Below are 27,988 nucleotides of genomic sequence, written 5' to 3'. Positions count from 1 at the left end.
CAATCTCACGATCACGAACCTAGGACACAGCTGAAGCATTCTGTGTTCTCCGTCTGACCGCAGCTGGGATCAAAGGCAGCCTTTTGCGGGTAAGGACAGATGATCCGATCCTGTGTAGTGCCCTCCTTAGTAGTGATCGAGGAAGGTAGTCTCCGGCACTGTGCCGTTCTCGACCCATGACTGCAGTTGTCCAAAGAGGCGGCTCGGTAATCCGCTGGGCCCACCGGAGCAGTGGCCGAGGCCCGGAATCTCGTAGTAGCGGTAAAAGTCGTCCATGTTTCCGACCTCGGCTTCGACTGCTTTGTAGTAGTGCTCGGAGCCCTGCGGGGGGATGATGGTATCGGCCTAGATTATGCGAGATGAGGTTAGCTAGTGGATATGACTAGGTAAAATGTCGATGCTTAGAGGTTCGCCGACTCCAGACTTACCAGCCCATGGAATGATATAATCTTGCCGCCTCTCTCGCGGAAAACCGACAAGTCTGCGTCATTAGTTCCGATGATAGAGTCATACATAGAGACGCTCAGATGAGAGATCCTGTCGAACTCTTTGCGAGTAAGGTTCTGCAGATCGAGCCCAGCATTACGAGCCACAAAGAACTTCATCCACTCTACAGGAAGCCCGACAGGTACCGCAGTACATGCGGTGGCGTTGCAGGTGGAAGCAGCGACAGGAAATCCAGCGGGTGTCAAAGGCGAAGTTCCCGTGATATCAGTCCCAGGAAGGAGGCCGAACCATGTCTGCTTTCCCGCGGCGGTCCTCATTCCATTCCAGGTGGCATTTACCACTGTAGCGGCGGCTTCGGTGATCGCCTTGGTGCTGTTTGTCTGGGCACATTGTATCATTGTGCCGACCTTGCTGAATGGATCGAACTCCTTGAGACATGCGACAGGCTCTCCGATGATTCCATCCTCGACGCCATCGAGGCCGTCGCAAGCAGCGACAGCAGCGGCAGTCAGTGCATCGAGCTCGCAAGGAAAAGGAACGTAGCCCAGCTCGCTCATGATCTGCTGCGGCCACTGCATGGATGGGAATATCTCGCCCCAGTTGATTGCAGGAGCACCGGCGTCAATCCCGTCGTAGGCATCTGGGTACCGCTGGGCAAGCATCATGCCCTGGCGGCCACCTTGAGAGCAGCCGCTCCAGTAGGAGAATTCGGGTCCTGATCCATAAAACTGTTTGATAACAGCCTTGGATAGTACCGCCTGCTTTATGTTAGCGAAAGACAGCTAGTCAGATATACCGGAGGAATAACCGTACTTGATCGTTGAGCGAAACCGATGCGAGATTGTTCAGATTGTACAGGTTAGGGTTTCCAGGACTCAGTGTGGCCCACGGTTCAGCGAACTGACTGCCGAGGGTCAATCCCGCGTCGGTGGAAGAGGTTGCAAAGCCGTTCGCCAAGGCGCCGTACATGTTGCCGTATGTGACAAGGAAACGGCCTGCGACCCATCCACCGCCACCAGCTGCTTGAAAGCGATTGTTCCAATTGCTGAGTGGGAGCCATGCCTCGACATTGATGCGGTCATCCTGTCCAGAATGGGTGTATGTCACGGTGACGTTGCAGAAGCTAGCGTTCTTCAGCTCTATGGTCGGCGCGGTGGGATGAAAGGCCCCGACGCTCAACTCTGTGACGTTGGTGAGCACCTGGGCTGAGACACCGAGGATGTCGGCGCCCGCAAGGGTGAGGTCGGCAAAGTTGTCGGGGATACACGCGCTGGAGAGCGAAGATGTAGCCATGACGGAGACCGGTAGGTGTTGCGTGGTGTTGGAGTTTTGTGTGAAGACAGATGAAGGCGATGGTTCTATAATTGAGCCAGACAATGACGACGGAGGCTGATGCTGAACTTAAATACTAAGACTACCAACAGCAAGTGCCCCTTTAGTGTCGGAGCGGGATGCAATATCCGGCATGAATCAGGTACAGGACTGGTGGACTTGCTCGCAAACGAACCGAAGGCTACAGCGGGCTATGCTGAGTCCTTGCATAGCCAAACGTATTGCGGGAAGCTAGTCACCAGCCTGGGTTGACCCGCATATTCGTATAGGTCTCGTTTTGGAGCGCATTCTAGTGGTCCAATTGTGCGCACAGGACAGGCACACACCCCTTCGCACACTCTAAACGAGGTCCCCATATTTACCCTGGTCCCAGCGCTCGGACCACTACATGGCCACCCGTCAAGATGATGGACATCTATTCTTCTGTAGCTTCTAGAACGCTACCAGTTCTGGGGGCCACTCTTTGAAGAATCATCCTTGTACTGCTTGCAGGATCGGTTCCAGCATTGGATTCCAGTAAGGGCCTAGATAACGATCGATGGACTCGACGAGATGGCGCCCCGAGGTTCCATAGTCCCAGTAACCCCTTGCATTATACACGATAAGTCCGAAACCGGCCATGATGACGAGCGCCTCAGGCCTTCGCTGGCTGATGAGATCTGAGAACTCGACGGGCAGCATGACCAACCATCTTTGTACAAAGGCAGATTGCTCGAAGTGCTGCGTGGTCAGGCTGGCTTGATCGTCGGCCATTTGCTGCAGTAACCCGACGGCACGTCCGCACGCGTCTCTGGCAGACTGATTCAGACTGCTTTGTGTGACGAGCTGTAGGATCTTCGCAAAGTGACCCCGTGGTAGCGTGCCGCGAGCCCAGGAGGCCTCTTCTTCGGCCTGGCCATCAGTGCTCTCGCCCATTTCAGCGGCGAGCTTGACACGGATCGGGCGCCACCAGAGAGCCGTCACGGCTATGACACCACGGCACAAGGCCAGAGAGCTAACGAGGCGGTCCAGAAGGCCCGGCAGCTCTCCGCGGAACGAGAGCGCCTCGAACGTGGCCTGCTGGGAGAGGAGCGAAGAGAAGAGGTAGACCTGGAGGCAATTGTCCTCTGAAATGTTGTGTTGGACAAGGTTGAACTTGGTTAAGGCCCTAGTCTGGAGGTATACTGCCTCAGCGAGGAGAAACTCGCGCCGCTGATGCTGCTGTTGCTCGTCGCCATCGTCCACCATGGTGCTTTTATGCGCGGCGGAGAAGGCAAGAACCTGATCCAGGAGGTAGGGTGTGCTGTAGGCATATCTGGCAACAAAATCGCAAAAACGCGCACCGCGAATGGAATCCGGCGCGGCGCTTTGTTTGAAGCTGTTGAGGAAGTAATGGAGGAGCTCGAGGTGAGTTGCAGTAAAGAGAGCGCCGGGCGTGCCAGCGCTGTCCACACTGACCGAAGTGGTAGAGCAAATGTCGCTGTCTGCGATGCGACTACTAGATCGGCTGCTGGCGGGCGGCGGCAACAGAGCCGGGGAGCATGAAGTGCGAGGCACAGACAGTGGCGTTGTGTCGGCAAGGGAGCATGCGCGCGTGGCACCGACGCAGCGTCGGCAGCTTGGCAGGGTCTCGTCGCACTTGACGCGACGCTGCTTACACTGTTTGCAACCGGTGCGCGACTTGTTGTGCTTGCGCCGCATCGCCGCTACTCGCTTCACACTCGGTACGGATGGGATACGAACGGGGTGCGAATGGGGTGCGGACGGGGTGCATTCGCCCGTCGGTGGTGCCGGCTGGAGAGTGGAATGACGAGACACGAGAGATGAGCGAGGCATTGCCTTTAGACATGATCAAGTACGCGTAGGAACGACGGTGCGACCCGCTTGGCCGTATTCGACTCGATACCATTGGCTCATCTAAATCATGCGAGCAGGCTTAAATTCAGCGAGGTCCAAAATACAGGGTTTTCGTATCTGCCTAGTAGCCCCAGCGGCAACGCTATGCGATTGGACAAGTCCGGGTCCAACAACAGTCGGGAGTCCTGAAACCATGGGCTGTGCATGTGGGTGTAAGTCTCGAGACATCCACCGAGACACTCTCCGTGAGGCGCGGGCAAGCTAGAGGCTCGAGAGAGCGATAGAGGCATATTCCGTCTTGTCCTTAAGACGGCTCCAAAAGTGCAATGATTTGAGCTCGTCAAAAAGCCATCACTATTCACACTCAACATTTTGCACAATTCTCCCATCCGCGTCGCCAACATCATCTGCCATACTCTTTCATCCTCGCTCCGTCAGTGCATCCCGCCTCATCGAGCATCTTGCACTTCTCCGGTCTTGTCCCTCGCTTCAGTCGAAACGCCATGGCCGAACTCCAGTCTCTCAGCGGAGGATACTACCTCTGGACCTATCTTCCTAGCATCCCAGCCGCCGTCATTGCTGCTATCGTGTTCGCGGTCCTGACCCTGGCTTACGCCTGGCGGTTGTGCCAAACGCGCACCTGGTTCACGTTGCCGATGCTCATTGGCGGTTTGAGTATGTTTAATTGAACCCCCCCCCCCGCCCCCTTTGGTCGTTGGATAGGCACGACCAAACACTTACTTCGCCTCTTTCTGTCTCCTTACCGTGGCTTACAAAATCTAACGCTGTTGCTCTCTTTGTAGTGGAAGTTGTCGGCTTCTCCGCACGCGTTGTGTGTCACAGCAACACGGGGAAATTGGTGCCTTACATCATACAAAACATGTTTATCCTCCTGCCCCCAGTCCTCTTTGCCGCCTCCATCTACATGATCCTCGGCCGCATCATCCGGTCCGTTCACGGAGAGCCATACAGCATCGTACCAACGAAGTGGCTCACCAAGGCGTTTCTCGCTGGCGATTTCCTCTCTTTCGCGGTCCAAGGCAACGCTGCAGCCCTCACGGCGACCGGCTCCAACGCTGTGCTGGGCCAGTGGATCGTCGTTACCGGCCTCCTCATCCAGATCGCCGTCTTTGGTTTCTTCGTTGTTGTAGCCGCCGTTTTCCACTATCGCTACCAAAAATACAGCGTCAGCGCTGTCGACCCCACCAAAAGTGGCTGGAAGAAGATTATGGCAATGCTCTACGCGGTGAGCACCCTCATCATGATACGAAGCCTCTTCCGCGTCGTCGAATACGTCCTAGGGCCTCATGGTTATCCATTGATGAACGAATGGACTCTCTACGTGTTTGACGCGAGTCTGATGGTCATCGTTATGCTCGTTTACTATGTCTATTGGCCTAGCAACATTGTGAGAGCAAATGACAGCCGCGAGCAGATTGGGCTATACTCGACGCGCGAACTTGATAGCACTAAGGGGTTCGCTACCATCTAAGGGGTCAAGATGAGAGCCTCACTCAAGACCCCTGTCCACCCTCGACAAGTCTCGTATATGAAGCAGAGCAGGCCGGAGGACACAGGCGATCGAATGTATCTGTATCACAGCATCAACCCTGTCTTGGAAGCCGTTTCCGCACAGAGCACCATCACCATCAGTAACGGTCGGCGAGTGTGGCGTCTGGGCAGGTGATTTCATCGAATACGCCATCACATTAGCTCGCAGCAGCTGGTTATCTGGGATTCCTAAGTTACATTCTGACAATAATCTGGTGGTGGTGGTGGTGGTGGTGGAGGTGCGATTGATCAGAGGCGAGTCGCATTTGGTGGATTGCGCGTCTTGTTCAGATAGAAAATACACCAGTTGAAAGTGTACTGCAGAATCTTTCAAACTTGTGAAAACAGGGTTGTCGGGTTTCAATACAAGCTATACTTTGCAGGAGTCTGCAATACCCTAGTTCCAGTTATAGTAAGAGAACTTTTTTCGGAGGATGATGATTGCCCTCATCCTGCCGTCCATCGAGCCATCATATTTACCTTCGTGGAATTTCAGACGACAGTCTCACCCGACCGTCGGGGAGCGAGACACAGACGTTGGCTGGCGTCTACCCTAGACCAGCAGCTATCTGATAGGTTACCTGGGGGTGACCTAAGACCCCACAGACCCTCTCACCAGCCTATACTTCATCCACCACCCCCCTCCCCCCCTCCCGTCCCAATCAAACAACATCTCCTCCAGCTTCTACCAGCCGGTTTCGGCTACCACTTTTTAACCTTTAATAAGACTCGCGCCACCACGGAGACATTTGCCATCCGGGCACCCTCGTCCTTGGCCAAAATTGGCCCGGGCTTTGACGTCACCGGGCTCGCCCTCTCCCTCTACCTCGAGCTACGTCTTCATCGACCGCTCGAAGACGTCGTCCGACCACCCGCTCAATTTCAGAGTCAGCTACGAGGGCGATGGCGCCGACAGCCTGCCCCTCGACCCCCAGGCAAACCCCATCGCCCGCGTCGCCTTCTATGTCCTCCGCCGCCACGGCCGGCGCGTCTTCCCGTCGAGACCCATGTCCACGTCATTAACCCTATCCCCCTCGGCCGAGGGCTACGCTCCTCGGGAGCCGCCGTCGTCGCCGGAGTTATGCTCGGTGGGGAGGCCGGTGGGCTGCATCACCTCGCTGACGAGCGTCTCTTTGACTTTTGCTTTATGATTGGCATGTCGCTTTATTCTGCCCCGAACCATCATCATCTTCTGACCTGATTGAACAGAGCGCCACCCGGACAACATTGGCGCCACCCTCTTTGGCGGTGTCGTCGGCACTTATCTTAAGCCCTTGAGCCCAGAGGATGTCGCCCGAGTCGAGATCCCGCTGAGCGGGGTCATACCCGACCCGCAGCCGGCCGGCACCGAAGACACCGGCAAGCAGCCCCCAGAACCGCCCGTGGAAATCGGCCACCACATCCGCTTTCCCTGGGCAAAGGATATCAAGGCCGTCGCCATCGTCCCAGAGTTTGAGGTCCCCATCGCGCCACCTCGAGGGGTCCTGCCCGAGACGTATCCCAGACAAGACATCGTAAGTATTTGCCAGCTTCTCTCGATCAAGTCGAGACTGTTGGCCTATAAAACTAACACGGAAATGCACCCTGTTAGATCTTCAAGCTCCAACGCATCGCCTTGCTTCCCGTAGCCTTCGGCCAGTCCCCTCCCGACCCAGACCTGATTTACCTGGCCATGCAGGACAAGCTACATCAGCAGTACCGGATGGGTCTGGTCCCCGGTCTCACTGGCGTTCTTGAGTCTATGTCGTAACGTAAAAGGGTTTGTTGGGCGTGTGTCTCTTCGGCTCGGGCCCCACCATCCTCGCGCTGGCCATGGACAGCTTTGAGGAGATTGCGGAGCGTATCATTGGGTTGTTCCGCAAGCAGGATATTACTTGCAAGTGGTTGCCGCTGGAGCCAGCAGAGGGGACCAAGGTGATTCGGTAGTGCTCAAGTCGCCAGTGAAAATCGGGAAGTCCGATGACCCGTTGCGAACTCTTCCGATTATTGGTATTTTTTGAAAGCCTTGAGAACTCTATATCACCTGTGCACGACTGTGAAGCAGGCTATCCCGTGTGATCCCATGCCGCACAAAAGCAAAAATAGCCACTACAGGAAAGGACACACGACCAGCGTAGTAGTAAACCCAAACGGCTACGCGTTTTCTCCCGCGCTGTGGTTGTATCAATCCTTTGCGTCTCGTCGTCCCTTGTGACGAATGAGTCCCTATTGCGTGCCTCCAAAATGAGGATCAGCCTTGAGAGAGACCAGGAGACCAAAAACCCGGCAGACGCTATACGAGAAAGACCCGTGCAACTTGACTTGACTAACATTCGTTACTTCACAGGGTCTCTACCCCGTGCTAAGCTTACATAGATAGACTGCGCCGACAACAGCGTGATACTCGCCTCGCTGTCACATCTTCAGAACAAGAGGCTCTGCTGCTCCCCCAGGTCCCCGTAAACAACCCCAGTCTGCCCATACACATTCCGATACACCCGCTGGCCTGGCCCCCACGGCCACTGCTCGAGCGTGAGCTCATCGCCTGTCAGCCTGAAGTTTCTCGTCGCCTACGTCGGGACATCGACCAGCAGGCTGTACTCGCCTGGGTACACCACCAGGTTCCCGTCCTCGTCGTGTCGTCCCAGGCTGCCGAGCGTAAGGTTCAGCTGCTCCGGGGCGGGACCCCCCCCCCCCCCCTCCCACGCGACGAGCTGCTTGATCGGTCGCGGCTCGGACCCGTGGGCGCCGGCGATGAAGCTCAGCGTACAAAGTCGGACTTTACGGTGCCCGTGTTGCCGACGCTGAAGGGCACGGTGTGGAAGGGGCACAAGTCCATACATGTTTCGTCGCAGTTTTTGGTCAGATCCGCGACGGCGTTGGCATCCTGCGCGAAGCCGGCCTGGTTGGACTCGGAGGACGTACGCGCTGAGCTCGTCGCTCCAGAGCTGCGTGACGATGGGCAGTGCGGAGTGCAGCGAGGTAGTCCTGGTAGGCGGCCGCGTTGGCGATGCCGCCTTCGCCGACGAGGCGCGCGGTCTCCTGCAGGGCGTACGCATAGGCAACATTGAAATATCTCACGACGCCCGACCGCACGGGGTCGTAGTAGTTCCAGTCGCTGCCGAAAGAGGGCTCGGACAGGCTGAAGAGGCCGCGGCTAGGGAGCACCTGGTAGTGCGTCCAGTCGAGCATGGCCTGCACCTTGGGCGCCCAGGTCCTGGCAAAGGCAACGTCGCCCGTGTGGTTGTAGGTCATGGCGAGCGCGGTCAGCAGATTCCACGAGCAGCGGATGAGCCCGGTCTTGTTGAAGTTCATTGGTGCCGAGGGCCCCTGCTGGATCTTGACCGTGGGATTAAAGAACCCGGGCCTTGCCTGAAGGGGCCCGAAGAGTTCGAGTGTGCCGAGAATGAAGTCGAGCCCATCCGTGCTCGCGAGGGCAGCAGCACCGGCGATATCGAGGTTCCCGGTATATGCAATGCGGTCGCGGCGGTCGGATCTCCCTACATGCCCAGTTGGTTCGTGTCGACGAGGACGCCGTCGAAGCAGCCCTTGTCGGTCAGCGGGTGCATTGTTCGTAACCTGCCAGAACTCGTGTGCCGAGTTTTTGGGGATCTCGCTGTGCTGGAGTGTCCTGGCACCAGCACTCCAGACCTTGTTGAGCGAGCTATCGGAGTCGGCGAAGGACCCGGGCAGTTCCGTCAGGAACGTGCTGTGCACGGTCGAGATGACGCCGACATTGAGCAGGGTAATTTCGCCGGCGGAGGAGAGATTGAGCTTCTGGTAGCGGAAGCCTCTCAGGATCAGGCGGTTTGGACCTTTCCGGGCGCCGAGATGTTGTAGGCATTGACGCGGTAGGTGTCCATGGCAGCTGCAAGCGGAAGCGGACCATGGCCATGTTCAGCAGCTAAACGAGTTAACACGGGATCCTGTACGATAAAGTCGAGGATTAGACATCCCGCGAAGTCTCACTGTGTAGCGCCCAGCGCGGGTTCTGTTTCAGAATAGGTAATCCCAAGCACGGACGTGTCACCAGCGGTGGCGACAACGCCGAAGGACGGGATGCATTCCGTCTTAACGCCATGGTCTAGGACGAGGGCCGTGGTGAAAGAGAGAGGAGTCATGTGAGAAAGAGAATTGCTGACGGGAGGGGAGCGTGAAGAGGTGAGATGAAACTTGAGGTAAAACAAATCAGGAGCCGACTTGGGAGGGAGAGAGATGTTGGAAGTGGTGGAAATGCATGCAATGAGGCCAACAGGAAGGGTGCATGCTTGCGGGAGGCCCCCAACGGAATTGGGGCTTTTGAAACGGGACAAGACGACAATCAATCAACGATCTCAACAAGAGCGCACGGCCAGCAGTCCGTCGCTCGGCCCCCCAATCTGGCAGTCTTGGCGCCCATGGAATCGCAATGCGATCAGTGCTCTGACTCCAACCCCACTTGTAGCCCCAGGCTACGACTTTCAACCAGGCGTCAGACCTGAACGAGCCTTCGTACCTAAACGAGCACCAACGCAGCCAGACGAGTGTCCACAGGGGGGGGGGCCCTCAGGCGGAGACGCCGCCATCCGCATTGACTCGGCCGGCTACCCTGCGGATCGTCGTGCCCTCCACTAGGGGGCAGTCTTGCGCAGCTAGCGTTGTGGCAGATGGGTGCTGTATGCTACGAGACGCTTTTATTAATGCTGCCCACCATCTACCATAGTGATCTCCCTCCCTTGGCACTTGGCCTCTGTTGTGTTTTCATCTCCCTTGCCGTCATCGTCATCCCTGTGTCGACTCCCTAGCCTGCGGCCCTGCCAACCACTTGACGACCCGTCACAGATTTGACTCGCATCTTGATGCATCCAACCCAGACTTCCACCAAAGCTTCGCCTGGCAGCCGCCTCACCTGGATGCACGAGGCACCTCCTCCTCCCTACGAGCTCGAATCGACCGGCTCGTTGCTGTCTACCAAGGCAGTCCTGACATGTGAGCCAATTCCGAGAGCCCTCGCTGTCCTCGTCGGTCCATTCATCGAACTGTATTAAACGCAACTGGCTCTTATAGCCGATGGCAGACTCGACATCAACCTCTCTTCCTCCAATGCAGCCAAGCTTCGCAGCCTCATTCCCGATCCTCCACCCAAGTCTCCACGTCATCAGCCCGCCACTCGGCCGTACTTGCAGGACAAGACGACACCATGTCCCAGCCTCAACATTGTCATACATGTCGTCGGAAGCAGAGGTCCATCAAACTGCCCCCTTCCCGCTTACGTGTCCAGGCGATCACGGCCACACTGCTGACCTAAAATGCTACCTTCGCGCAGGTGACGTCCAGCCATTCATCGCCTATGGCACCGCCTTGCAGCGCTACGGCCACAGGGTCCGACTAGCCACTCATGGGTGCTTCGACAAGTTCGTGCGGGATTCTGGCCTCGAGTTCTACGATATTGGCGGCGACCCGACTGATCTCATGGCTGTGAGTAGCATCGTCGCGCGTCTTTTCGCATCCTGTCAAGCCTCGCTAGGTCAAGTCGCCTAGGCCGAGCAAGCTTGGCTTCTCCGTCGTGTCCCAATGCTAATCACTTGTTCGTCCCAACAGTACATGGTCAAGAACCCGAGCCTCATGCCCTCCTTCGAGTCCGTACGCGGAGGCGACATTGGCCGGAAGCGCAAGATGATGATCGAGATGCTGCAGGGCTGCTGGAACTCGTGTATCGAGCCCGACGCAATCACCGGCGCCCCGTTTGTCGCTGACGCCATCGTCGCCAACCCGCCGAGCTTTGCCCACGTCCACTGCGCCCAGGCCCTGGGCGTGCCCGCGCACATCATGTTCACCATGCCGTGGAGCGCGACGCGCGCCTTCCCGCATCCGCTGGTCAAGATGAGCGGCGAAAGAGGCGCGGGGTCCATTGAACCGGGCGTTGCAAACTGGCTGTCGTACGGCCTGGTGGACCTCATGACGTGGCAAGGGTGAGATGTTCTCCCTTTTTTCCGTGGCGACTTTCTTGATGCTGATGAAATGAAAACAGGCTCGGCGATGTGATCAACGGCTGGCGCAAAAAGGTCCTCGAGCTTGATGCCGTGCCCAACACCATGGGTCCGTTCCTCGTCAACCATCTCAAGATTCCGCACACATACTGCTGGTCTCCCGCCTTGGTGGCCAAGCCCAGCGACTGGAGAGAGGAGCTCGGTAGGTTGCCATTCACACCCCGACGCAAACGTTGCCAGCTTTCAAAATATTGGCTACTCCAACTCATGCCGTCTCCTTGTCCGCTAACTGGAATGTGATTTCTTGGCTCCAGATGTCTGCGGCTTCTTCATTCGCGACGAGCCTGACTACGACCCGCCCGCGGACCTCGCCAATTTCCTTGCCGCAGGACAACCACCCGTGTACGTCGGGTTCGGCAGCATCGTGCTCGAGGACCCGGAGCGCTTGCACGCCGCGATAGTAGAGGCGGCGCGGGTCAGCGGGGTGCGGCTCGTCATCTCGCGGGGCTGGAGCAAGCTCGGGGGTGACAGGATCGGCGACAAGAATACTTTTTACCTCGGAGACTGCCCGCATGGTGAGTGGAACTATTCTGGGTCGTGATTTCGTCGAGGCTTAGTAATGACACCTGGACTTCCCAGAGTGGTTGTTCAAACAGGTCGTGGCGGTCATCCACCACGGAGGAGCAGGCACGACGGCGTGCGGGCTCATCAACGCCAAGCCAACCCTCATCGTGCCGTTCTTTGGCGAGTAGGCAGATTCCCTTCTCTTTCTCGTATCTCCCCTCAGGTACCACATACTGATGTATGCCTGATACAGCCAGCCATTCTGGGGCAAAGTCGTAGCCAGCGCTGGCGCCGGCCCGGCTCCCATCCCGCAAAGAGAAGTGAGCGCAGACAACCTGACCCAGGCCATCAGGTTCCTCACCTCGGCCAGCGCGTCCGACGCTGCGCAGGGAATCGCACACAAGATGCGCCAGGAGTGCGGCGTCCAGGCCGCGGTCGCGTCGTTCCACCGCCACTTGCCCCTCGACGCAATGGCCTGCCAGATCCTCCCGGGGCAGGTCGCACGGTGGGTCATCGGTAAAAAGGCGAATCGTGTCAGGCTTTCGGACCAAGCTGTTGCCGTTTTGGTTGCGAGCGGGCTGGTCAAGCTAGACGATTTGAAAGCGTAAGTTTCTCCATTATATTCGTACCCCCATCACGTTTCGAGCTCTCACTAACTATGAGAGGACAGGCTCCGCGTCAAGGAGTTCGACACGGACGTCAAGCGGTGGGATCCAATCTCTGGCGGCGCGGCCTCGACGCTCGGGATGCTGACCGACCTCACCGTCTCCCTGGGCGATTTCTTCGTCGACCCTTACAAGGCTTACAAGGAGCGCGCTGCTGCTCCAGATAAGAACTCTGCCGCGGCAGCCGGCAGAGCGGCAGTAGCTGTGGGCGGCGGGGTCGTCAAGGTGTATGGTGTGGTGCTCCAGGGCGTATTCGTCGACGGGCCAGTCGCCATGGCAGAGGGCATGAGGAACGTACCGAGGCTTTACGGTGAGGAGGTGAAGCAACAAGGCAAGGTGACGGACTGGAAGAGCGGCGGCGCAGTTGCTGCCAAGGTTGTTTGTCCCACGGGCGGGGTGAAAGGAGGAGAAAACTATGGAATTGCTGACCGCGACTGCCACAGAACTTTGGATCCGGATTCTACCGCGGGATAACGGGGTTCGCCATACAGCCATGGCAGGGCGCCAAGCAGGAAGGCTTTGTAGGCTTCCTCAAGGGTGCTGGGAAGGGCACGATCGGCCTCGTGACCAAGCCCACCACAGGTAAGTGTCGATCAGACCCTTTATACACCACCCCAAACTAGTACCTGAGCTGCGGTACAACCACACGAGATGAGCATTACTGACTGCTCTTATGAAAGCGGTACTTGGTCTGGTGGGGTATCCAGCCCTCGGGATTCATAAGTCACTGACGGCCAAGAAGGGGAGGGACCAGGCGGTGTTGAGATCCAAGGGAGCTCAGGTCGATGCCGTAGCATCGCATATGCACGCCCTTCAAGATGGGCAGTTACGGTACATTACTACGCGATTCCGGCAGCTATACTTGGGGGCCTGATATTTGACATGAGGCGGAATCATTGAATAAGACTTGCTGCGATGGCCTGCTGTAGGTCGTTTGTTCGGTATAGGTGCAAGCGGGATTTCGATGATGTTGGCGACGGGGGTCTCGACAATGTTATACTGAACAAATTCAAGATCGCGCTCATTTGCAATCGTCTTCCTAGCAAGTCGTCCACCAAGTTCTTCAAGGAATATTATGCTTTCAAAGGCCCACTTATCCGCAGGAAATATCGAGTACAGTCTTCCCTGAATCGATTTCTGTTGCTCGAGGAAGTCGGCCCATGGCTTGAGAGTCGACGGCACCAACTTATCCTGGGGATTCGTAATGGTTCCTTTCGAGGTGAGGGACTTGTCGGATTCGACGGTTACATTGAGGTCGAGATAACGATGACAGTTGGTGATTATTCCGGCAGCGTTGTTTGCCGGGACCGTGCTGCGACATCCCCTGCGCGTCGCCGCGTTCGCTATCTGCGCGTTGCCGCTCGTCATCTGCGCGTCGCTGCGCCTGCCGCCATTGCCGCCGTAAGCTATCAATCTCGTTCTCGTCCATTTGGTGCTTGCTCCTGTACGTTGCTCGTGATGATGTTGAATGTGCCATTGCAAACACACGCGGTACTTCTGTGGGGCGCTGACATAATACGCGCAATGTCTTCTCCACAGCTTCGGGTTGGGGATATCAGCGGAGCATATGAATCCGGCATGTGCACACTCAATTTGGAGATTAAATCCCCTGATCTGAGCCGACCACAGACTGACGCTAGAGGAGACGCGAAGTCTTCATTCAGACTCGAAAACTGGCACAGAGCCCCCGTCTCGAAGAATACAACACGTGACCTCCTCATTTCTGTCATGTGGCTCATTGGCAATGGGCGATGCCGTTGCTGAGAGTGCAGTATTTCGCGGCGCGTCAAAGCCTTACACCTAGCGCCTACCGCGAGGAGTCGCGGCCTATCTGATGCTGCGGATATGCAGCCTACTTGTGCTGATATTTATAATTTGAGTAGTCAGGGCTAGCAGGACAGCTGAGGCATCTGATGCAGCTGCTGATCGTTGGTCGCACATTGTCTCTCGCAGGATGACGTTGGCACTCCTGTCCACAAAACCATGTAGTTAGAACCTGAACTCATCCTTGGGAGACATCATCAAGTATGCTGTAAGCTAAGAAGACTCTAATCTGACCGGAATGGGGATAAGTATCATCATCGGTTAGGTTTTCAGAAGTGTGTGTTTGATGCGGTGGAATCCGCAAGCGCTTTGACTAAGAGATCTAACATTACACAGTATGAGTTTCGTGACAACTCAGCGAGGCATCTCGCCAAGTCCCCAGGAAGGACAGGGCAAAACCAAGACAGGGCGGAATTCAAACAAGCCACATGAAAACACGAGCGTGATTAGCTATATGATTTCTTGCGGCATTTTGAGTTTCTCCCTAAACACATGAATCAATGTTCCATTGTTGTATCATCGGATTTTCCGCTCGCCTCAGCCACGGTCTAAGGTCTGTGGCAGCACTGGCACGTCAGTAAATCAAAACATAACTTGTCTTAAACATGCTTGACCTAGTTTCGACAAGCGTCACGCGGAAGCGTTACGATGTGAGATCTCGGTTAGCGTCGTCCGTAAAGGGAACTAGAGTTAGTGAAACATCGTTAGTTGTCGCGCACCTGCCTCGGTGGGCACCATCTGAAGTTAATGAATACAAAAGCAACATAATGTCATCCATGCAGCGATTGAATACGCTCGTCATGATTCAATCCTATACTACCTTATTCAGAGCACTTCTCGTAGCTCCTACGGCGATAGAGCAATAAGCTCTACCCAGCGCCTTTCCCGAACCTCTCCGCTCTACCGCTGTTAGAGGTCTACGACTTCTAGGTCAAGCCTCCTCGGAACAGCTTTCTCGGTGAGTAAAGTGGAAATATTGGTGAAGACGGCCGGGCCTCGTTCTTACCTAGGGTCCTTCATCGCCTTAGCGTTCCGTGAACGCGAGATTATATAAGCCTCCGCATTCCCCTTTCCAGAGTCTGGTCATATTTCGAATCATGCCCTTCTTTCCTAACCCTTCTACCACTAGCCAGCCGCAGCATACTATACTATGCTCTGTTCAGTATGCACTCCCCGTATCTGCGAAAGAACCATTGCCCGTGCCACACCCGACTGCACCGCTGTTGGACGTACAACTTTTCCAAATTCGGGACTTAGCAATTACTGTGTCAGGGCAGTGCGGGATAGACTGATCAGGGGTATATTTGTACAGTACTACTTAAGGCTTGTAACAGGTTAATATATCGACTATATACTTTCGAAGAATCTTCTACTTTCAATTGTTCCTTGAATAAGCTAATATATCTACCGCTACTAAAAACAGAATTTACATAGCCTCTTCTATCCTCTTATATAGTTACGAGTTTATATAGGTACTTATCGCCTGCTACCTTATGGCCGCTCGGTCTTTAATCGTCGACCAGCCCGTTTTACGATCCTTCCTCCGACTCGGTAATTCAATATCGGAAATTTCTCGTAAAGGTCTGCGGTTTTTCGTCGCCCCGCGGCCTTAGCTATTCGATCAGGTCGAGTGTGACGACCCGACCAACAGGGGAACTGCTTGGGGCTGAGGTAACAAACAAGCCCAGCACAAACAAGGCCGCAGGATCAGGCCAGGGACAAGGGCGGACCAGCGAAGGCTGGCGGGGAACACATTATGTAAGCACCCACCTTACGTCAGCAGCCGACGATGAACGGTCGCACGGCGACCATCATCCGTCGGTCTTGCGACAACAAACTGTCGGCATGCGACCCAACGGTGTCGCAGGACGACGGGCACGATGAAGGACAAAGGGATATATAGAGCCAGAAGGATCTCCTAGATAGACAGTCATTACCTTTGTACTTCAGCGATCAATCTAAGTATCAGTTTCACCCACACTTGAACTAGTCACTCAATTGCCGAGACTGGTATCTCTTCCAAGAGACACGGACGACAACCCAAAGAGAGAACGACAGCAGAGTGTTAGTTGATCTTGCGCAGGCTTTACCTATCTGCAGAACAGCAACCCCAGCGCCCTGCCAGACGGTTGACCCCGGGGGCAGGATCGTGACAAATGGTTACTACTTACCTTATTTAGGATATAAACCTATAGCGCCCGGTTAGACGGTTAATCCCGGAGATCGGATCGTGATATTTACGTAACTTAAAATTGCTATAGGAATAAATAGGTGAGACGACGTATTCTACTTTGGGCCTAGTGTAACGACCCGACCAACAGGTCGCAAGATCGGGCCAAGGACAAGGGCAGGTCATACACGCGGGGCAGACACACCCCTAGTTACGTAAGCAGTACATTATGTCAGCAAGACAAGGGTGGATATGTTGGATCGCAACATATCCAAGGTAATCCCCGGATATACTAGATCGCAACATATCCAAGCATATCCAGGACACACGATGAAGGACAAAGGATATATAGATACGGAGGATCTCCTAGATACACAGTCATTACCTTTGTACTTCAGCGATCAATCTAAGTATCAGTTTCACCCACACTTGAACTAGTCACTCAATTACCGAGACTGGTATCTCTTCCAAGAGACACGAACGACAACCCAGAGAGAGAACGACAGCAGAGTGTTAGTTGTGATTACACAGGCTTTACCTATCTTACAGAACAGCAACCCCAGCGCCCTACCAGACGGTTGACCCCGGAGGCAGGATCGTAACACCTAGTAGCTAACTTAATTACTAAAGGGTCTTGAGGGAGGGAAGCTCTGGAAGAGGGCTAAGACGAAGCTCCTAGCCCTTCTCTATACTAACCGTATTAATGTACTAAAGGGTTAGGTCGGCGGGAATAATAATAGTTAGCGGTAGGCTGTCCATGAATAGATAAGAATATAAAGGCGAGCTATATAAGCGAGTGCCCGCGATTGGGTGAGTACGGCACTCACTCTCTACGTACGTTTACGCTAGAGGGGCGGATAATACGATGTCTTAATAAAGCTCACGAATGGACTAACGTAATCCACGGGTGAGTGAGCCACACGGGTCAGTGAGCCACTTTTCTCCCATTTTGAATAGATAACCTTCATTTCCTTATTTCTCCACCAACAATTATGGCACGACAATCAAATGAAAGCGATTTGGTTCTAGCGCTAAATGCGCTCAAATCTGACCCAAAATTGAGCGTACGAAAGGCTGCATTACTCTATAACGTATCCCGCGCAACCCTCCAACGACGACGACACGGCCGAGCTTCGAAGCGCGATATCCGACCACCTTGCCAGAAATTGACCTCGTACGAAGAGGAGAGTATCGTACGATACGTAATCGACCTAGATTCGAGATCATTTCCACCGCGCCTAAGTGGTGTTCGAGAAATGGCGGATCGACTCCTTCGTGAACGCGACGCGCTACGCGTCGGGACGAACTGGGCCTTAACCTTCGTACGACGACGACCTGAGCTCCGTACGCGTTTTAATCGGAGAATCGACTACCAGAGGGTCCTCTACGAGGATCCGGACGCGTATCGCACGTGGTTTAAGCTCGTACGAAACATAGTGGCGAAATACGGGATCCACGATAACGACATCTACAACTTCGACGAAACGGGCTTCGCGATGGGTAAAATCTCCGCCGAAACTGTCGTTACGACCTCCGATCGACGCGGGAGGCTAAGAGCCGTATAACAAGGCATTCAGGAATGGGTTACAGTAATCCAGGGTATCGCGTTGTACGGCTATTCGATCCTACCATATATCATCTTTGTGGGGAAGGTCTACCTCGACTCCTGGACCGCGAATAGCCCTCTACCGCCCGACTGGGTAATCGCGCTTTCAGATAATGGCTGGACGACGAACGAGAGAGGCCTAGAATGGGTAAAACACTTCGATTTCCATACGAAGAGTCGTACGAAGGGTACCCACCGCCTCCTCATCCTCGACGGCTACGAGAGCTACCATTCCGTCGATTTCGAGCTCTACTATAAGGAACAGAACATTGTAACGCTCTATATACCTGCCCATTTATCACATAAGCTCCAGCCTCTCGATGTTGGGTGCTTTAGCCCTCTGAAACGGGCGTACGGTAAAGAAATCGAGGGTCTCATACGGGCGTATATTACCTATATCTCAAAGGAGGACTTCCTCCCAGCCTTTTATATGGCGTACGACGCTGCGATAACTAAGTCAAACATCCAGGCAGGCTTTAGAGCAACTGGCCTAGTACCGTACGACCCGAATTATGTAATTTCGCAGCTAGATGTAAAGTTTCATACGCCGACACCGCCAGGTTCCTCTGCTGGACTACTACCCCCTTGGGTTTCAAAGACGCCGAACAACCCAATTGAGGCCGAATCGCAGACGGAGTATATTCAAAATCGCATCGTACGACACTAGAATAGCTCTCCGTCGTCCATTATTGAGAGCCTACGGCAGCTGAGAAAAGGAATCACAATGATGGTGCACGAGCAGACCCTTATGCGCCATGACCTCGCCGAACTTCGAGATGCAAACGACCGCCTTAGCCGCCGTCGTCGTACGAAAAGAAAACAGCTCCAGAAAGGAGGGTCCCTTACGATTGATCAGGCAAAGGATTTGAAGGCTCAAATCTACGCGACGGAGCAATTAAGGGCGGAAACGAGTTAGAATAGTGGTCGTACGAGGAGGCCAGAAACGCGCGCGCGACGATGTGGCGTCTGCGGCGAGCCCGGCCATAATGCTCGTACGTGTCAGAAAGTTGTATCTGCCTCTGAAGAAGAGGATTCCTCATAGTTTCAATTGATTTAAGGCGTTGTGGTTGAATTGTCTTATACATTGTCGTACGAGTACTTGAAAGGTGGCTCACTGACCCGTGTGGCTCACTCACCCGTGGATTACGTTAGCCTGTATGTATTTAAAAGAGTACGGTAACAACATAGAAGCTATATCTGATATCTTCCTCTCTGCGTGTGTCTATCGGCCTAGAAGCTCCTCAACGCTGGCGTCCCCTTAGCCTAGCTTTCCATCCGTCTCTCCGTCTCCGACTAGCTCCTTGAACACCGCGGCTTCGGGATCCACGGGATGGGATGCCGGAGAGATATGGAATACCAATCAACGCCAGTAAGAGCATCCCGTATATGCGATCTCTTGGATCTTCGTTACGAGCGACAGCGATATGGCCAAGAACAAAGAGACAGAGCACTGAATCCGGAGGCCCCAGTCCAGCCAGTCCTAACACCACCTTTATCATGTGCTCTAGACTTCGTTTGAGATAAGCCTCGTGAGCGGCTCGAGAAGGAACAGGACTGGCTCATCGAGAGGTTGATCGTGGTAGTGACGGAGAAGGCGGTGAAGTGTCTGAGATCAAGTATCATGGATCGAGCTGAGCTCTTGCTCACGAATCCGATATGCCGAGCCCCTGAATGATCCAACAACTCAACAACTCTTTATTCATATAACAGATGAGCCCTGGCTAGGGGTATATAAGGCGCGCCACATCCGGACATTTGCTTGTTCGATAGTGACTACTTTCGTCATTATCGAGAAGCCACCCAAAGCAACGGTTCTGGATGCCCGGTCTGCGCAGCAGATGGTGTCGGCTTCTGGCTATACATCCATAACTGTTAACAGTGGCTATATCCTCCGCATTCACTCTACACGACGGAGCTAATACTACGCCGAGACCCAAATGGACCTATCCTTTACAAGATTTCTGAACAAGTTCTGTGTCGCCGTGTAATGAAGGTCGCGAACAGACAGGATCTAGTTTGCGTGTTGATTATTGCCGAGACTGGCGTTTATGTTTTGTAAGTAGGGGTCGTGCCCTTAGATATGTGTAATTGGGGTTGACTTCGGTATGGACATATCGTAATAGCTACAACTAGTGTCCACACACAAACTTTACTGAGATTATTTGCACCCGGTCTCCATCGCCCTAGTTGTGGCTCAGTACCGGGTGAAGACTATTGAGCACTATGTATCGTTTATGAACGCTCCACCACCTTACATTTCTGGCTTTCGTTGACCATGGGTGCCTTGACGAGCTGCTCAAGGCCTGAAAGCCGTAGCTGCGAGTCACGGATTGGTCATCAGGGGGTTAGAGAAGCGCACGTGAGATTTCAATATCTCAATTGTACATCGAAGCCCAGTGGGCTCGCCGGGCTTCGAAGGCTGCTGCCACTGTTTTGCTAGTAGCATAAAGTCTGGCGGAGGTATCGCTTTATGCGCGAGCGGGTGTGCCTACCTAGGCGAAGCTTATAAGTGGCTAACAAAGCGAGATGAGTGTGTGTATAAGAGACTACATTATGTCATCATCGAAACGGGTTTCTACGGCCCTGAGGAAAACGGATACCAATAACGGAGTGGGCATAACGGTCCGCCAGTGTCGAAAATAGCCCTCTAAGTGGGGCGGTCAAATGTGGCGCGGTCACTATGCCAAGACATGTGGAGGGAAAGTGTCTTCCGTTTATGGGCCTCATGTCTTCCAGAAATGGATGTCACTTGCCCTGCACACAAGACTTTATACCGCCAGACTAGTAGTTAGGTCGGTGACGACCAGCTAATCCCTGGTGTTGTACATTCGCTTTTGTTTTTTGCATGGCACAAATGCCGTGCCAATTGCTTAGCGCTTCTCCCAGTCTGGTTCCTCTTCTCCTTGAGGATCGTGTCCAGGGCGTTCCTGATCAGTGTCAGTCGACCGAACTGCTTTTTGGAAGTTGCCGATGGGAGCGGTGAAACTCACCAAAAGATACTTCATTCAGTGGATCGGCACAATGCACTAGTATGGGGGGCGTCCAGGTTGTAGAACTTAGCAGAAGAGGCTTTGAGAGTCGAATGGCTGATAATCTGCCTGAGCCTATGAAGTCCGACCAGTTGTATATTCATGTTTCACACCTGAAACTGAACGAAGCCATTTAAGCCTTCACGCTCTGGACATGATGCACTGAAGACCCCTTTGCCTGCTCCCTCTTGTTCGCCATGCGGTTGAAGTTGTCCGCACTTTGCATGCTCATAATGCCATCATTCGCGTCTGTTCCTTTCTGGAGACTATCGTCAATGATGCCCTTCTGAATCTTGCCGTCCTTTGTCTTCTCCATACGATCGATCTTGAACTCGTCGAGACCGAGATCAGAGTGCCCATGCAAGGCCATGTCCTTGAGCGCTCTACCCAGGAGAGGAACGAATTTCATAGCCCATCCGGCTGTGAACAAGACGACACTATTCTTGGCACCACCCTGGAGATATTCTTCGGGCACAAAGTCGAGAACAAACATGTTGTCTAGAGGAAAGCATTAGCACAACAGAGGCATGAGCCTGGAAGGTCTCTATTCCATATCCTGGTGATTGCTCGACTATCAAATACGTACCGAAGACATTCGTCATCAAGCACGACGATGAGTAAGCAGGCACCGTCGAGTCCACACCCACAACGTGATTCTTCACAAACTCCTGCGTATCCGCTATGTCCTCTGGGCTGATGACATGTGCAGATCGCTGGTCTGGATCTGAAATGATATGGGTTGCTGCGTCTACCGCAATCCGGCATACATTGGGAGGACCCCATTCAAGTGCCGGAAAGCCATAGAAGAGCTGCGATCGTTCCTCGTCGCCTACCTTCTTGTTGTTGGCGAATTGGAACCACATGCCTGCAGACGGGTGTTAGTGCCATGATTCATATCCAATCAGTAAGCTCAGGCGTTTGGAAAGTCAGCCTGAGCCTAAATGAGAGAACATACTTGGGAATACGGTCCCATTCGGACCCGCATTGATGTTGAAGTACGACGACACCATCTCCCAGATCGTGAGCTTCAGGCGCATACCGAAGCTCGGCTCAGTGACATGGTTGGTGTAAGCGCCCATGGTGATAATGACCTTCCGAGCTCTGTACTGGATGGCCTTCCCATCTTCAAGCGCCTCAACAGTCCAAATTTCCTCTTGGCCATCTTGTGCTTTAGACGGAACAAGCTTTCTGACTTGAACGTACTGCCGCGCGTGAGCGCCGTAGTCTTTGGCCAAGCGATGCAGCGTGCGGAGCAGAAGTGGAACATTGATGACACCGTTGTCGGGAGCATAGACGCCCTCGAAGCCGTCTGGGAGGTTCTTGAATGGGTACTCCTCTTCGATCTCATGTTTCTTCACTGGAAGCGTCGTTAGCAATGGTGCAAATAACATTGGGTTTGAGGGGATCTGCGATGATTATCATACTCTCGCGAAACGGCATTTTCAATTCCTTCAAGTTGCAGATTGGGCCAGTCAGGGAGCCTGCGAAGAGGACGATTAGTTTCCGTGACACAAATGCCAGGACATACTAGTTCTTTTTGACTGACCTTCGGGAGTGTCGTCGCCCAGTGTGGGATCACCGAAATTCAAGAGACCTGTCATGGAGCGGAGCGCAGTGCCAGCATCCCTCTCTAGGTCTTTCCACATCTTGAGAGACTTGTGGGCCAATTTAGCCATGAACTTTTCGGTGTACCTAGATCAGATTGGGACTGTTAGCTAAGAAAACCAAGAAAAATTGCATAAAGGAGTTCTTTTGGAAACTCACATGGTCCGATACATTCTTGCCAGGTCGTTGGAGCTTCCTGCCCCATTGAAAAAGCAGTTTTGCTCAAGAACCAGAACAGATTTGCCGCTCTTGGCAACCTCGTACGTGGCGCCAAGACCAACTGCACCTCCGCCCACTACGATAACATCATACAGATGAGAGGGAGACATCTTTGGGATTAGACGTTGGATGCGGTTGAGTTGAAAGGACCATTCACAAAGGTGAACTTTGGCTGCTAAGTGGAAGTGAGTGACCTGCCGTCGAAGGCGGCAGACATATACTAGTGATGGTAGGTGGGTAGTTCGATCAGTAACATCGAGGAGCGGCGAACCCGAAATGAAAGTCGGATACTGAGATTCGTGTCTGAACCCAGACGCGAGCTCCACAGAATCGCACTAGCGGCTTGATGGTTGCACATGAGCTTTGTGGACAGGACCTGTCATTTCTCGTCGGATGAACTGATCCTGTAAGTGGAGGTCTCGCATGCAGCGTGCCTGCACACCATTGGAACCTTGCCACACTTGCGGTGAGCTCAAAGATCCTTGGGACATCAGCCGTAGAGCCCGTGTCTTACATATTGCTCCAGCTGTTCTGAGCTGAACAAGCCTCAGAGTTCCGAGCTACTTTAAGTGCGAGCCTTTTGGTGCAGCTCAGCTCGCCACAGAAAGCGCCCAAGACAACAAGTAGCCAGCTGAAAGCTGAAAGCTGAGTCAACCCCGCACTTTGAGCACCGCAATGAGCTATCGACCGAGACAAACCACGTAAGCGAGTGTGACCCAAGAAGGATGCGTCGGGCTGTCATTGGCAAGAATCTGATGTGCTTCGCCGTTTCTGGGGGTCGCAAGGGATAGCGGCCGGCTTGCGACTCCGCTTTCTGTTAGTCTAGAACGGGCCGGCCCGGAGAGTGGCGCACTTTGCGTGCTGCAGACGGCCTGAAACAATACCTTCGCGAAAGACGTCGTCGGACCACTGGCCAGTACAACGTTGAGGTAGGTGCTCAACATTCTTGACTCCATTCTGGTCAGCCGTGCAACATAAAACTTCAGCACATATTCCTTGTCAGTCCTGTTGACCTTTCCTCCTCATCGAACCTCAGTGTAGCCTCAGCTGCGAGCGGTACTTTTCTCCCTCTGCTAGGTCCTGAGCCGCCACCAACTCCTCCCAGCCGCAAGTTCAACTTCTTGGTTGACTCCAAATTACTTACTTATCCACCCACTTTTGTCTGAAACGTCCCTCGCGCGAACATGAGTGCTAGAATCCGTTCCACGCGCTCTCAATGGGCCGCGAGGCTGGTTCGAGAGAAGCTCTCCGAGGAGATAACCAAGCTCAGGCAGCTGGAGAACCAACAGCGGAGTCATGAAAATGATTCAGGGATCGCTGCTTTTTCACTAGCGGCAGCGCCTCCGATTCCTGGCGGCCTCCTTGGAGCGCTTCCCCTTACGCCTTTGCACCTACCACCTGACGATGCACTTGACCAGCATCTTCGCAACGGTATGCATGCTGGAGTGCCGGATCACCATTTCGCCGGTGGTGGCGGCGGCGGCAATGCCGCCCATGGCGGGTTCAGTAGCATTGTACCGGGATCAGATATTGGCGACAAGCACCGAATCTGCATTGTCGGAGCCGGTGTGGCGGGCTTGTTCATCGCTATGATCCTGGACAGTCTCGACATTCCTGGCCTCGAGTATGAGTTGCTCGAAGCCTCTGACCGCGCCGGTGGGCGCATGCTCACGCACTACTTCTCCAAAGACGTGCCGCATGACTACGACGATATTGGCGCCATGCGTTTCCCAAAGATCGGCATCATGGATAACACATTCAAGCTCTTCAGCGACCTCAACATTCCCCTCATCCCGTACTACCTACAGCCCGAGAGCACGAGCCCGCCGGCCAAAGGCTCTGTCAACTGCCCCACCATGTACAACGACATTACCGTCATTGATAGCAACGGCCTGTCCGACAAAACCCCCGTGGACCCGTTCCACGTGAGCCAGGCCAATGGTGGGTCTGTCCCAGACAACACCGTCGATCGAGTGAGCACTTTACTCGACGATGCGTTTGGGCCTTTCAAGAAACTACTGGCCAAGCACTTTGAGTCTGGCTTTGCGACACTACTGCAATACGACAACTACAGCACCCGCGAGTTTCTCAAGAATCCCCCTCCACCACCCGAGGCTGACTAGGAGCCATGGAATCCACTAGACTTCTTCACGATTCAGTGGCTTGAAACGAACAACACTTCGAGCGGGCTCTTCGACCAAGGCTTCACGGAGTCTGTCATGGACTCGTTTGATTTTGATGCTCCCGAGGAAGGCGGTGTTGAGAAGTGGTTCTGCATCGATGGTGGGACCTCGTTGGTGACCGAAGCCATGGAGAAAAAGATCAAGCAACCTGTCCAGCGCAAGAAGCGGGTGAACAAGTTCTCTCAAGACGACAAGACCAAGAAGATCCTGGTGTCTGTCGTTGGAGAGCCAATTGAAAGCCGTGAGCCCTACACGACCGTCTTCAACACGACCAGTCTGGCGTGCCTTCAGCGCATTGACCTGACGGGACTGAACCTCCACCCGAGTCAAAAGGACGCCATCAGAACGCTGCACTACGACGACAGTGCAAAAGTGGCCATCAAGTTCTCGTACCCTTGGTGGATCACCAAATGTGGCATCAGCAGCGGTGGCACCGCATCCACGGATTTGCCCATCCGCACCTGCGTGTATCCCTCCTACAACATCAAGGACCCCAAAGACAAACCTGCGGTACTCCTCTGCAGCTACACCTGGGCTCAAGATGCTACGCGTATCGGCAGTCTGATCAAGAATAATACCAACGGCAGCAACGATCCCGACCAAGAAGAGTTGAAAAACCTCATTCTGGACAACCTCGCCCGACTGCACTTGGAGAACTTCCGAAAGCAGCAGAAACAGCCTGACATGCCACTCGAGGAGGTCCGCCAGATCATTGGTGACGCGTACGTCGAGCATCATGCATTCAGCTGGTCCCATGATCCATTCACCTCGGGGGCCTTTGCCTTGTTCGGGCCAGGCCAGTTCGCGAACCTTTACCCATATCTCTCCCGTCCGGGGGCCGACAGTCGGTTCCACATCTGTGGCGAAGCTAGCAGTGCCCACCATGCTTGGATTGTGGGTGCTCTAGACAGCGCTCTAGCCAGCGTGCACCGCTTCCTTCGTCGCTTTGAGCTGTGGGAGTACCGGGAGAAGCTTGAGAAATTGTGGATAACTCCAGGGGAGGTTGAAGATGACGTGACAGGCACACTGCATTTACAGGTCGCGCTCGGTAAGCTCCCGCAGAGTCGCATGGTACAGGTCTGAGAAAGAAAAAAAGGAGGAAAGCAAGCGTTGGGGAAATGAAAATGCAAAGGAGGTCTGTGGATTGCGTTTGCTGCCGTTCAATCACTGCAATGCGCGGCTGAGTTGCTCGAACAGGATGACCAGCGCGCGTTGCAGGGCCATCTCACAACAGGACGAACAGTACCGCAAGGAATAATGCCAAAACCGAGAAAGCATGTACTGTGCTTTTGGCAAGTCATGCCGCTGAACCACACGCTACCATAATGCAGAGAAGTCTAGTCAACTGTCAATCTGTCTCAGTTGCGGTACAATCTTCAAGGTGAAGTGACATTTCACAAATGCATGTATAATCGCATCTGGTGACAAATGTTACTGAGCCCTTTTCGGAGGCCGAGGGGCCCGTGTGGCCGGCGAGGTGACGCACGAGCTGAATTGCGGTGCTTACATGGCCGTCTCCGGGCTGCACATGCGCGTATAAAGTCTCCGCGCGGGGCTCTTTTACGCCGAGCCTCATCGCACGGCTGACTTCGCAGCTACGCGGGACGCGTGCACACCTGTATTGTTGGCCCGACTTGTTCAATTGCTGCGTATAAGGCCAAAAATCTTAGGGATCATGGCGGGAAAACAATCTCTTATAAAAGGGTTTAGGAAGACCGATTACATGATGGCCCAAGAGCAGGCGCTCAGACCAGATACGGCGGCTGGAGTTCTTCTTATTTACTCCCAAAAAGCGTCCCTCAATCAATTTCGTTCCCTCTTCACGCCTTATTGAGATTCCCGATATTTGATATGGAGATTAAGAAACCAACAGCACTAGTGACGGGCTGCAGCGAGGGCGGCATCGGCTTCGGGCTTGTCCGTGAACTTGCCCGGCGCGGCGTCCACGTCTTTGCGTCTGCCCGCAGCTTGAGCAAGATGGCCGCGCTGGAGAAGACCCCAGGCATCACGCTCGTTACACTCGATGTCACCAGCGAGAGCTCTATCGAGGCGGCCGTAGCGCTCATCTCGGCGACGACGGGCGGCTCGCTAACCTACCTGGTCAACAATGCCGGCACGCAAATCATCCGACCTTTTCTCGACACGTCCTTGGCCGAGGTTAGAAAAATGTTTGATGTCAATGTCTTTGGCGTGGCAGCCGGCACGCAGGCATTCGCCCCATTGCTCATCAAGGCCGGAGGCACCGTGGTCAACCTCGCGTCCATCACTGCCTACATGTGCCCACCATACATGGGCGGGTACTCGGCGTCCAAGGCGGCGTGCGAGGTGCTCAGCGAGGTGATGCGGCACGAGCTGAAACCCCTCGGCGTCAAAGTGCTCACCGTCATCACGGGCGCCGTCAAGACCAACATCTTTGTCAACGCCCCTGACCGCGGGAGCCAGGGGCAGCTGCCGGGCGGGTCGCACTACCTCGCTGCGGCGGCGGAGGTGCGCGCGCGCGCCACGGGTACAGAGGTCGAGGCACGGCTTGGGTCCGTCGAGGACTTTGCTCGCGAGCTGGTGGAGGCCATGGTGCGCGGCAAGAGCGGTCTGGTCAAGATTGGCAACATGTCTGCGATTATCCCGTTCTTGTCCTCGAATGCGCCGGCGGCTTTGTTTGTGAGTTTGCTTCCTCTGTGCCTGTGCTCTGTCGGCGTCTCCCGTTGCTTTTCTTTGCTAGCCCTACTCTAACACGTCGTCATTGCAGGACTATCTTGCCGAAAGAGACACGGGCTTAGACAAGGTGCTGAAACCAGTTGCTTGATACAAGGATGTGTCCAGTTGCTTGTTGAGCGTCTAGTTTGGATTGCGACTTCTGGCACCAACGTGCAGAGATTCTGGGATAGAGGTGCCGTTAATGAGTGGAGATTACGAGGAGTTAATTGAGTCTAGCAGAGATCATCTTTGGCCTCACCATGCCATGAGCCCCTTCGAACCTTGCGGTGGCACAGGCAAGAACAACTTGGAGCT

The 27,988-nt window shown here is 54.3% G+C and overlaps 8 protein-coding genes across 8 annotated transcripts; 4 read left to right on the top strand and 4 right to left on the bottom strand.

The window, feature by feature from the left end:
* Window positions 1–11: 11 nt before the first annotated feature.
* On the bottom strand, window positions 12–1,740 carry B0I36DRAFT_376645 (Tannase/feruloyl esterase; the record flags this gene model as incomplete). Its single annotated transcript, XM_046160479.1, has 4 exons — window positions 12–125; window positions 160–345; window positions 429–1,205; window positions 1,261–1,740. The coding sequence occupies 4 exons, from the start codon at window positions 1,738–1,740 to the stop codon at window positions 12–14; spliced, it is 1,557 nt and encodes a 518-aa protein (XP_046008378.1).
* Window positions 1,741–1,805: 65 nt separating this feature from the next.
* Window positions 1,806–3,607, bottom strand: B0I36DRAFT_387278 (uncharacterized protein; the record flags this gene model as incomplete). The annotated part of the gene is made up of 2 exons (XM_046161157.1): window positions 1,806–3,211; window positions 3,417–3,607. 2 exons carry the CDS (start codon window positions 3,605–3,607, stop codon window positions 2,251–2,253), a joined length of 1,152 nt encoding a protein of 383 aa, XP_046008377.1. The 3' UTR covers window positions 1,806–2,250.
* A 1,242-nt stretch (window positions 3,608–4,849) lies between these two features.
* B0I36DRAFT_424578 (GHMP kinase) lies at window positions 4,850–7,092 on the top strand (the record flags this gene model as incomplete). The annotated part of the gene is made up of 5 exons (XM_046162285.1): window positions 4,850–4,861; window positions 5,912–6,320; window positions 6,376–6,680; window positions 6,758–6,895; window positions 6,925–7,092. The coding sequence occupies 5 exons, from the start codon at window positions 4,850–4,852 to the stop codon at window positions 7,090–7,092; spliced, it is 1,032 nt and encodes a 343-aa protein (XP_046008376.1).
* Window positions 7,093–7,906: 814 nt separating this feature from the next.
* B0I36DRAFT_366735 (uncharacterized protein) lies at window positions 7,907–9,266 on the bottom strand (the record flags this gene model as incomplete). The annotated part of the gene is made up of 3 exons (XM_046159348.1): window positions 7,907–8,047; window positions 8,071–9,013; window positions 9,115–9,266. The coding sequence occupies 3 exons, from the start codon at window positions 9,264–9,266 to the stop codon at window positions 7,907–7,909; spliced, it is 1,236 nt and encodes a 411-aa protein (XP_046008375.1).
* A 771-nt stretch (window positions 9,267–10,037) lies between these two features.
* On the top strand, window positions 10,038–13,217 carry B0I36DRAFT_249699 (glycosyltransferase family 28 domain-containing protein; the record flags this gene model as incomplete). Its single annotated transcript, XM_046150493.1, has 11 exons — window positions 10,038–10,113; window positions 10,192–10,368; window positions 10,451–10,602; window positions 10,726–11,096; window positions 11,156–11,316; window positions 11,429–11,689; window positions 11,754–11,862; window positions 11,932–12,282; window positions 12,349–12,718; window positions 12,787–12,925; window positions 13,024–13,217. 11 exons carry the CDS (start codon window positions 10,038–10,040, stop codon window positions 13,215–13,217), a joined length of 2,361 nt encoding a protein of 786 aa, XP_046008374.1.
* A 7,727-nt stretch (window positions 13,218–20,944) lies between these two features.
* B0I36DRAFT_376640 (uncharacterized protein) lies at window positions 20,945–22,906 on the bottom strand (the record flags this gene model as incomplete). The annotated part of the gene is made up of 8 exons (XM_046160478.1): window positions 20,945–21,037; window positions 21,084–21,091; window positions 21,291–21,470; window positions 21,559–21,837; window positions 21,928–22,329; window positions 22,397–22,453; window positions 22,519–22,664; window positions 22,737–22,906. 8 exons carry the CDS (start codon window positions 22,904–22,906, stop codon window positions 20,945–20,947), a joined length of 1,335 nt encoding a protein of 444 aa, XP_046008373.1.
* A 1,074-nt stretch (window positions 22,907–23,980) lies between these two features.
* Window positions 23,981–26,062, top strand: B0I36DRAFT_376639 (uncharacterized protein; the record flags this gene model as incomplete). The annotated part of the gene is made up of 2 exons (XM_046160477.1): window positions 23,981–24,879; window positions 24,982–26,062. The coding sequence occupies 2 exons, from the start codon at window positions 23,981–23,983 to the stop codon at window positions 26,060–26,062; spliced, it is 1,980 nt and encodes a 659-aa protein (XP_046008372.1).
* Window positions 26,063–26,830: 768 nt separating this feature from the next.
* B0I36DRAFT_376638 (oxidoreductase) lies at window positions 26,831–27,782 on the top strand (the record flags this gene model as incomplete). The annotated part of the gene is made up of 2 exons (XM_046160476.1): window positions 26,831–27,637; window positions 27,726–27,782. The coding sequence occupies 2 exons, from the start codon at window positions 26,831–26,833 to the stop codon at window positions 27,780–27,782; spliced, it is 864 nt and encodes a 287-aa protein (XP_046008371.1).
* Window positions 27,783–27,988: the final 206 nt, after the last annotated feature.

This window comes from Microdochium trichocladiopsis (genome assembly GCF_020744255.1).
Source record: "Microdochium trichocladiopsis strain MPI-CAGE-CH-0230 chromosome Unknown B0I36scaffold_9, whole genome shotgun sequence".
In the NCBI taxonomy this organism is placed as follows: Eukaryota; Fungi; Ascomycota; class Sordariomycetes; order Xylariales; family Microdochiaceae; genus Microdochium; species Microdochium trichocladiopsis.
This window is presented reverse-complemented; position numbering and strand designations above follow the sequence as displayed.